The 10,486-nt window shown below is 44.9% G+C and overlaps 1 protein-coding gene across 1 annotated transcript; it reads left to right on the forward strand.

Moving 5' to 3' along the window:
• Positions 1–1,468: 1,468 nt before the first annotated feature.
• LOC119322967 (protein FIP1-like) lies at positions 1,469–7,275 on the forward strand. Its single transcript, XM_037596519.1, has 14 exons — positions 1,469–1,780; positions 2,524–2,611; positions 2,815–2,923; positions 3,023–3,072; positions 3,373–3,439; positions 3,721–3,793; positions 4,257–4,312; positions 4,785–4,884; positions 5,381–5,462; positions 5,869–5,931; positions 6,079–6,138; positions 6,497–6,589; positions 6,699–6,761; positions 6,848–7,275. Exons 1-14 carry the CDS (start codon positions 1,722–1,724, stop codon positions 6,944–6,946), a joined length of 1,062 nt encoding a protein of 353 aa, XP_037452416.1. The 5' UTR covers positions 1,469–1,721; the 3' UTR covers positions 6,947–7,275.
• The last annotated feature ends 3,211 nt before the right edge of the window (positions 7,276–10,486 follow it).

Raw genomic sequence — 10,486 nt, forward strand, 5'->3', positions numbered from 1 at the left:
TGAACGAATCAGACCGGGGCAACACCCCGGACACGCCATCGAACTCCAGATCTAGCAACCCACCACGACTAAAACGCCGAAGGAGGAAACCATATCTGCCATCCACCAACCACGAGCCCAGCACATGCGCCGTCTTCCAGATGTCATCGATGCAGACCACAATCTGCATCCGCTCCTGGACTACCTCCCAAGCTCCGCGCCGACGCTGGAGCAAACGCCGTCGCAACGGCGGAGCCCGAGGACACAGGTCCACCACGAGGATGCCGCCGCCGCCACGCCATCCTTGCTTGAACAGACTGGTTTCCAAATCCATCCCCAACCATAGGACCGATGGCCTCGTCAGGAAAGGATCCGAAGAATCTTTATTCAGCGTTGTCATCGTCGTCGCCGAAGCAAAGACGATGAACAACCTAAAAACCTAGACTGCGAGAGAGTAAAAACGATCCACACGCGTGGATCCGGCGACCCCCCTCACCATCGACGACCGAGGTTGCCGGTGGAGGGGAGCCGCCGGAGTTTTGCGCATAAACTATGTATGGCACTTTCCCGGAAAAAAAAAGAAAATAAGCTATGTATGGCACTTTCCCGGGAAAAAAGAAAGAAAATAAACTATGTACGGCACTAATCCATGTGCATGTTGCTGATAAGAAAACTATGACACTGATAATTCAGATTGATAAACCATTACAATGGCTTCCAAAAACTGCATATGAGATGAACTACAAATTCCATTGTAAACAAAAGGTGTGATATTACTTGAGACGCTGTGGTAGGGCAAGCTCTCCCCTCTGGGCTTTGCTCGTGAGTCCATGAATTCGCCATCCCTCTACCTACCGCTCTGATGGCCGATGGTGTGGAGGGGATCCCGGTGCCTTCGCTCCGACTAGTAGTTTAGGTTAGAGTTTTTCAGTCCTCGCAAGTGCGGCGCTCAGATGGATGGCGGCGCTTTTTCTTCGAGTTTGCCTTCGGAGTTTCGATCCTCCTCGAGTTTGTCCATTTAGATGTAGTCAACGAAGCTCTGACATAGATTCTCACCACCTCCTTGGAACAGCGAGGTTATGGTTTCTCGTCGTGTGTGCGCAACAACGAGGTTTGGTGTCAATTTCTCCATATCTATTCGGGTTTAACGACAACGCCCGCGGCTTCAGGGTGCTGGTCTTTAGGGGCCACCCACGAAAACTTCTCGACTCTCATCGACAAGGTCAAGCCGGCTCCGGTAGGGGAGTGGCGATTACAACGCGTCGACGGTTCATTCTGACGACGACGGTACTGGTTGTTCCCTGGTTTAGATACCTCGAGGTAATTATTATTATGTTTGAGGTGATTTGTCCTTCTGATGAACTTTTTCTAATAGATCTGATTTTTTTTTGCAAAAGAAATCCAAGAGAGGCTGTAGGGTGGGACCCACCGTCAGCCTCAGAAAGAGTACGACTAGATGACGTCGCAAGACTGCCGAGAGCACTAGCCACTCGCACCTTGTCTTCTTCCTCGGCGGGAGGGAGAGGGAGAGGGGCTGACGTTACCCCGCCGCACAGATCATCAATCAAACCGAAGCGAGCTCGCGTCAATTCCACCACTAGGGCGCGCATTAATCAGATTGGAGTTGCGGCCCGAGCCGCTCCGCCCACGACCACCCCTCGGATCGACCCGGCGTCCGGAGGAGGCGAGCGCGCGCGGGCAGCGTAGCGGGGGCCGGGGACGACTCCCCCACCGCATCGGCGATGCCGCACGAGCGGGGCGGCGCGGCGCCCGCCGTCCCCGCCCCCGAGGAGGACGCGCTGTGAGTTTGCCGCTCTAACCCCTCTAGGTCGGTCCAGTAGAGGTTTCGTCTTTGCGCCTGCGGTGATCTCTGATCTCAATTCCGCGGCAATGGCGGTGGAATTTCGGCCCGTGTCAGGTTCCGCGGCGTGGTCCGCAATTCACTCTCGGCAGGTTTTTTGATTCTGCGGCGTTGGTGCCGCATGCCCTAGCCATGGGTTGAAAATTTTCCGCGCTAGTGCGTTGAATGCGAGAGCAGAGGTGGGGAGGGAGGGGCACAGCGTTGGCTAACGTTTTGGCCTTCTGTATTTGTGTCATGCGTGTAGTCCGGAGTTTTGTTTAAGGTGTGTGAAGTATGCAGCAGTTATGTGAAAACAAGGCGTGGGGCTAGTTTTCTGAATCTGCATTTCTTCCCCCATGTTACTGTTTGGTGCTTGTGCGTAGGTTCCTTCTTGATCGTCTGAATCCCTTTGCCTGTCCATGGGGCTAGTGATTGGATTGAGTGTTTCGTCAATTGGCTGCTCGGGTTAGCTTATGTTGCAATGCAGGATTAATCTCAGTGCAATTGTTAACTGAATTTTGTATGAACTCCATGATAGCTAGCAGCACGATCAAGGGTGATGCAGAAACAGAGTTAGTTAGCAGAAACAGAGATAGTTAGCTGAGCTGTCTCAGCATTTACGTTATCCTTGTATAGTTCTTACTGCTTTAGTTTTTGGCAATCATACTGTTTCTTCTGTATGTGTAATCCTTTTTTTTATGTAGGTTTATCGATTTACTACATGAAGCTCCCCTATCTGGCCATCGAGAGCCTAGGAGCATAGTCAGTGGCACCTTGTACTGTATATTGTTGGTAAGGACAAGTTTCTTAATAACGATCACATTCATTGTTATCATGCATAAGAAGATTACCTTGGATATAATTGTACTTTGTAAAGTATCCACTTGAACTAAAACATCATGTATTTTGTTATTCCGTGGGACTGTCATATTCAGCAAAACGCTGTTTCACTTCCTCTGTCCACTTTATGACAGCTGTGCTTTCTTATTCTCTAGGTAGGTTATGCTGCTGTTTCTGTGTCTGCTCCATGGATATTTCTTCGTTTACCAGGCATGATCCCTCCATTGCTATGCAGCTCCAATGTTATCCTTCTGCTTCTTACAGGTTTTCTATCAGATTGACTAGCTCATTTTGTTTGTTTGTTTCAAGTTATGTCTCTTGACGTGATTTATTTACTTAATGTTCATGCGAAATTCAACACAGGCATTTTTCAACAATATTGGGTTCACCAGGTCAGGAAAGTGAGATTGCAGGTACGGCCGATCAAAAAGATCTTTACTTTAGTGTGTTTTAATTTCATATTTCATGTAATAGTGGTGATATGTTTGTTGGAGTAATCAATTTGATCGACACTTCGTAAGTTTCATGAATATATGCTCCTCAGTGAAAAGCCTTTTCAATTATTCTCCTTACTAGGTTCCAGTGTTATGTTTGAATATAAAGATGATCAGCTTTTATGTTCCCTTATCATTCTGTTACCTTCTGTGCTACAGTTGCATTTTGTTACCTTTCCTTATTGTACTTTAACATGCTGCGTCTCTTTTGACATGCAGGGCTATTACGATTTTAGCCAAAAACTGAAGCACATTGCTCGACTTCCATTTGCCACTATTGCTTATGGTGAGCAGTACCAAACAAATTTGCGCGATGCTCTAAACCAGAATTTATCATTATTTTATAAATTATAACTAGCATTATAGTGAGCTGCTGCTTCATTTATGTGATAACATTTCACCTTGGTTCCATCTCTTGAGAGTGTGTATAGCTTTTGGTTCTAATTTTTATCTTCTTAGGGCTGATTTAATAATCTATTAACACAATGAATTAAGGTCTAGGTGATTCATGCATTCTAATGTTTCGCAGTCAAACTGACTCATTGTTATTGTGTATTGCTTCTGCAGGCACTGCTTTAATGCTCTTAATCATAGTCTGGCAACCTTTTGTACATATACTATCAATTTCACTGTTACTAAGGTACACCTTTGCCACTGTATTTAGCCTCTGTAAATTTGTGAGATCTCTCTTGAATCATAATTGTTTAATGTAAGCTGAGGATACCTAAGCTTACCTGGGATGATTTTCTGCAACTTGGCAAGAAAAGCATTATGCCTAACTTGATCTATATATTGTACTACATAGCAAAATACATGGGCATGTTCTCAAGCAAAATGGCAAGAGAAGGCAATGCATGGGCGTATATGGCATGTTTCTATTGTTTCATTCTAAAGTTTTCAGTTGGTTACTTATGTTGTTGTGTTTAAACCCGTATTCTAGTATTCTGTTCTGTTGACATAAGTTCAGCTGTCAGTTGGCCCAAAAATTAGAGTTCCTGGGCTGAAGTTTAACATGTTTATCGCTTCGGGGAGCCTGTTTCTAACTTTTATATTATAGTATGCCAAGCTAAACTGATCTTACAATTCCAGTTGACATAATGCAGGATTGTTATCGTGGTTGAAGCAACATGTGCTGGATGCTTTATGAGCTTATACATATGTGAGTTAAATTGTTGTTTGTTACTCCCTCCGTTCACAAATATAAGATGTTCTAACTTTTTTCTGAATCGGATATATATAGACACGATTTAGTGTTTTTATTCACTCATTTCAGTCTGTATATAATCCATATTGAATTATCCAAAACATCTTATATTTGTGAACAGAGGGAGTACCTTTAAGATAGCTAGAATCATGTCAATTTGTTCTGCAAGTTTGTTACCATGGCACACATCTTCAAATTTCTGTGAAATCTTCATTTTGACAACCATGATTAGGTTTATTTCTTTTGGAGTTATATTAACCAAGCAACACCGCCATTCCTTGAATGGTATTCCACATGTTTCTCATGATTCTTTTCAGTTCATCTACCTAATGAAATACATGTGACTTGTGTTTTCCCCCCTTATAAATGCATGTTTGCTCCCATTAGATGGTCTTAAGATGCAACGTCTGATTGGTTCCTTTTACAGGGTATATCCATAAGTACAACTCTTTGGATGGGCGGCCTGATATCTTGCAGTCATTATATTCTGCACTTCAACCATCTACTACGACTTTGGAAGATCGAAGGTAACTAAATAACAGGGCACTGCAGATAAGCTGCATTTTGCTATGTTAACTGATATATATCTTATATTTTCATATTTGAAAATTCGCTGGTTACTCTTGTCTGTGCACATCAAGGTTCAAAATATCAGACATCGGGCTCATATTGGTTTAGCTTGAAAGGAGCGTTATGACTAAAATATCGACCGATATGACCAAAATATTGACCGATACTCAGTATCAGCAGCCAGCCGATACAAACGATATTTAGAACTGCACATACAACATCTGTTTTCTTTACACAGTCTGCACCACGGCAGACTTGGGGGGGGGGGGGTCCTGTGTCGGATAGGATTCTCGAACTCATATCTACAGAAACAAATATATTCAAATATATCTACCGAACTCATGTCTAGCACCAAGTGACTTCAAAGAGTTAAAACTATGTTATATAGATCACTGAACATGGTACTGCTAGTAGAGCTAGCTAGGCGCACTGATGCATTTTATTTTCCACCAGATATTATGATGGCCGTCTCTCTGACCAGCAGATGGCATTACTTCAATACCAAAGGGAGAATATTCATTACCTGAGTGAAGAGGTACGTAGAAAATGAAAACAGCTGTGATGCTGAATAGTCAAGACCCATCTCACTCTCACTAAATCTATTCTTCTTTTGTATACTTAGATCCTTTTAACAGTTTTAGAGAAGGTAACATGTAGAGTAACTATGTGCATTTTGAAATCTAATTGCCTTAAATCGCGAGTTGTTTCATTTAAATCTTTGTGCAACATAAGCAGCTGAACTTTTAGTCATACTATTTCCTGAAAGGAGGAATGAGCTGAACCTTTCTAATTCTCCGCTGCCTTCCTCAGTCAGATCATACTCGGCACAGAAGGATTAGATTACATTTCTGGTCAAATTAACACGGATTATAATACTAAGTTAGTTACACATTGAGAACTTTGCTTGTTGACCAACCGTTTCCTTTTTCTTTTCTTAAAAGGTGCTGCGCTTGCAAGAATGTTTGAGCAAATACCAGAGAACTGATGTTGGGAACACTCCTCAGGTCTGCACGACACTGACTACTTATTCTGCATTAGTTTTCTTTAACTGGCACTTGCATAGGCTCAGAATTGGAGAAGAAACTCAGCTGTTATATGAACTATATGAAGTGGTGGATTGCCTGAAGTTATTCCCTTATCTAATTATGCAGGTTGATCTTGTCCATCTTTTAGCATCTCGTGACCAAGAACTTCGAGCACTCTCCGCCGAGGTAATAATCTGTACTATCTTAAGCAAGGTGGCCATTTTTCATGAGCTCGCAAGGCATGCAGTCCTGAAGGCATGTGCCCAAGGTCAAATCACCTGTGTTGGGCCACTTAAAGGAAATGCTTACATGAACTTATTACGTAGAGTATATATCTTCTGTGCAAACTAGTTGCTGGCACTGCCATGTGTTTGTTGACTGTTTGTGTTAATTCTTAATTGTCTAGTCTTTTAATTTGAAAATCATACTCTAATTTAGAAAAGCTGTTAATATTGATATGAGAACCATTTACTTGAGCCATTCATCTTTAATTCCATTAGTGAATCTTCCATCGTGAAGTATCCCATACTAATTAAATGTTCAGATGAATCAAGTGCACTCAGAGCTTCAGCTTGCTCGTGGCCTGATTGATGAAAAGGACTCGGAGATCCAGCGTATTCGTTTGAGCAATAGTCAGGTATGTTTTAGCAAACACTAGCATTCTTCCATAGCGTGACGATCAAGTCAATGTTTCCCACGCCTGCTTGCAAAGCATTCTTACTTGATTATGAACATGCTGGGTGCAGTATGTTGAAGAAAATGATAGACTCAGAGCTATTCTTGGAGAATGGAGTTCTCGAGCCGCAAAGGTACTCTGGATAATTTAATTGCTATTGTTTGACCTGTAGCATTCTCATACTCTTCCCCATCATAACATTTTGGATGCGCTCAACAGCTTGAACGGGCACTGGAGGCAGAGCGACTGTCAAATATTGAACTGCGGAAGAACATTGCAAAATTCCGAGGGCAATTGCATAAGGAGCAACACGCCTGATTCCCCTGTTCTAGGAATAGAATAGATTCATCTGGTGGTGTGTAATGGCTGGTTAGCAACTCTTCACCTGCTGACAGTTTTGCCCAGGACAACTGACCAAAGATAATCATCTCATATGAGATCTTAGAAGTCCAAACCCCTGCTGTTGGCAGTTCAGGAGCATCAGCGGTTTCACTAAAATTGTAACATAGTGCAAGATAAGCATGCTGCCCGATTTGCATCAGAAAGAAGGAATAGGCATAGGCGGCAGCTCTTGTGAATGCACAGTTTGATGTATAAATCTGAAAAGAGTTGGTTAATGCCTTAATGGAGTATGGGGGGATTTAGCTTGGGCTTGGTTGGATCTTGAGCCTTTCTATTTGATGCTTCTGCAGCGACATCTCGGCATGTAAAAAGTAGAATGTTATTTTCTGACAAATTACAAAACGGAAGGTGGTCAACTCTTTTTTTTATGACAATAAAAGCGGTGAACTGTTGACCTAGAAAATAACATGCTACTTTTTACAAAAATAACATGCTTCTATCGGATACGCGATACGGGGATACGCCCGATACGCCAATTTTCAAAAAACATGGATACAGGATATGTTTATATATAGATGTTACATATATTAATTATTACAAATATACTTACTTACTTACTTACTTAGCCTTTTATCCCAAAAAAGTTGGGGTAGGCTAGATATGAAACCCTTCCACGAGGACTTCTCAGGAGGTCACCCAACCCAGTTCTACTCTCGCCTAAATGAGTTTCATACTCAAAAGACTGGCTAGTTTTTACGTTGGCTCGCCAAGCCTATCACAACCCTTAGATATGAAACCCTTTCACGATGACTTCACAGGAGGTCACCCATACTACTCTCGCTCAAATGGGTTTCATACCTATGGGACTGGCTAGTTTTTACGTTGGCTCGCCAAGCCTATCACAACCCTCGTCCTTTACCCGGGCTTGGGACCGGATATGCCTAGAAGACATAGGCAGAGTTTAATTATTACAAATATGAAAAAAAATCAAGGAGCTTCTAGGTCAAAGCATGCCTCAATACGATTACCCCTTTCTTTTCTTGCACTTAGTCCACTTCCATTAATTGGCCGTGAGATTTGCCTAGGTTTATTGTTCCAATCAATGCACCGACTCTCTCTTGCTCACCTTTCAATTGAACAAAAACATTGATAGACATGTTTTCACATGAACTCACGCCCATGTTGGGAAGCTTCAAAAGGTGCGCCTTTATTATTGAGGGGATTTCACGCCGAACGAGGGGTTTCAGGTATCCAAAACGTATCACATAAGTATCATAGGAGTATCTAATATTTTTTTAAATCAAAATATCAAGGGATACTTACCCGATACGTATCGGGCAGTATCGGGGCAGTATCCGGCTGGATACGCGCACTTTCTAAAGTATCCGCGCAATGTAGCTTGGATAGATGGTTCGGTAAACTTGAGTAGATTGATGCATAACTACACATTACATAACTTGCATAGATGGGTCTGCTGCATAACTTAGTTCTCCACGTATATATAGAAAAAAAGATCTGGAGGTGGATTCATAAACAAGCGCACACTAATCCTCATGTCCTGCACCTATATTTAGCATACCTACCTATCTATCTATCCACATCTATATCAATATATCTACCATACTTTGCATAGCTGCTTCATCCATCCACCACTGCTGTCATGTTCTTGGGGGGCTGCGGGCACGGACTTCGGGGGCACGGGCATGCACTCAACGTACGGCTTGGGGAGCTCGACGTAGCCCTTGGTGAGCAAGTCGACGCGTATCTTGGCGATGACCAACCGCGAGTTGTTGGGCTCAGACCTCTTCGTCGCCTCGTCTAGCGCCTGCCTCCGTTCATCCAGCCACACCAGCGGATCCACCCCGGCAGGCGGTTCGTCCTCGGCGGTGGAGGTCAACAGCAAGTTGGCGAAGCTGAAGGCGGCGATGATGCTATCGTCGTCCAGGCGAACCATGCCTTCGGGGGTCGGGGTCGCGGTGGAGGGGTCGTACTCCTTGAAGATCCTGTCGGCCGCGTCGTCCAGCTGAAGCTCGTCCAGCGCCGCCGCCTCGGGGAAGCTTAGCAGACTTGCCTTGAGCCTCTCCCGCCGAACGGCCAGCGAAGCGAGCGACGCCTCACCCGCCCCGGCGTCGGGGACATCGCCGGACCCGGCCGCCTTCCTTTTGATGCCGGGCATTGGTGGGTGGATCTACTGGCTGCTGGCTCGCCGCAGAAAGTGGGACGGATTTTGGGGCGGCGGTGTCGTCTCGATCTATATTGCCACGAACCTAGGACCTTTTTTATTCGAAGAGAGTTCGACTCGGTGTCGGTGGCCTGGTCTGGTCCGTCGCCGCCATGGGACTCCCGGACCAGGCTCCAGCTGGGCCAGGCCCACGATCTAAATTCTCTGTAAATTGCAGTCGATGGGGGATTATCTGGAGATGGTCAGCGGGGACCTTCTTTTTGTGTCTCGAAAAAAAAAGCGGGGACCTTTTTTCTTTTGAAGATGAAAGGTAGCTCGAGGCCTACCTTATATTTCAAAACAGGCGTGAGCCTGAAAAGAGTACAAGTACATGTGCTTGTGTTGTGCACCCAGGTGCAAAGGCCACAAGCAACCCAGATCAGAGAGAGGAAGGGGGACAGAAAGGAGGGAGAGAGGGAGAGCAACAGTCCTACTAGCCTTCGATCATAGTAGCCCAAGATTGCAAAACCTCCCTATCCTGCTGCTTCAAAGCTATGTTGCACCAAAGGCGAATCAAACTGGTTGCATAGAACCTAAAGTAAGGCTCCGTCCAGTTTTTCTGGTTAAAGACTCGATCGTTCCTAGCGTGCCAAAGGGTTACCGCACAGGCAGCAAACACAACATTTCACTTGCGCTTGTCATCCAGCTGAGCTGCAGCATGATATACGAAGTGCTTAACGTTAGGCGAGTCACGCGCCATGGCAGCCAACAGAAGCTTCTCCCAAAGAGCATTGGCATGGCGATAGCGCAACATCAAATGATCAGCTGATTCCATGGCCGGGCAGAGGTCACATCCAGCGTTTGGGGCAGCCATGGTCCAGCCTTTTTTCACCATGTTATCTTTTGTGTTCAAACGACCCCAGAAGACCAACCACAGAAAAACCTTGTGCTTGATGGGAATAATGGGGTCCCAAATCCATGACTCGAAAGCCCACCGCACACCACGGAATGTGAGCAACTGATAGAAATAACTTGTGCTAAGTTTCTTGCTGGCAAGCGAGGGCACACGGGCATCCGAGTGCTGGCTGTTAGGAGTCACATTAGTAAGCAGTTGGTTGAGCTCCAAAAGTTCCTGGGCAGCTGTGTGGGATAAATTTGGCCGTAGCCGCACATTCCAGCTTCCTTTGGTGAATTGAGACCGAATGGAGCAGAACTGGTTGACGGCAACAAGCACAGGGTCAGGAATTTATGCCTTAAGCATCCAGCGCCCAGCCATTGATCATACCAAAAGAAGACATGGGAGCCAGCCCCAACAGAGCAGCGCGAGGAGGAAATGACCAAAGGAAGGCAGCCCT

Source organism: Triticum dicoccoides, chromosome 6B (genome assembly GCF_002162155.2).
Source record: "Triticum dicoccoides isolate Atlit2015 ecotype Zavitan chromosome 6B, WEW_v2.0, whole genome shotgun sequence".
Classification (NCBI taxonomy): Eukaryota; Viridiplantae; Streptophyta; class Magnoliopsida; order Poales; family Poaceae; genus Triticum; species Triticum dicoccoides.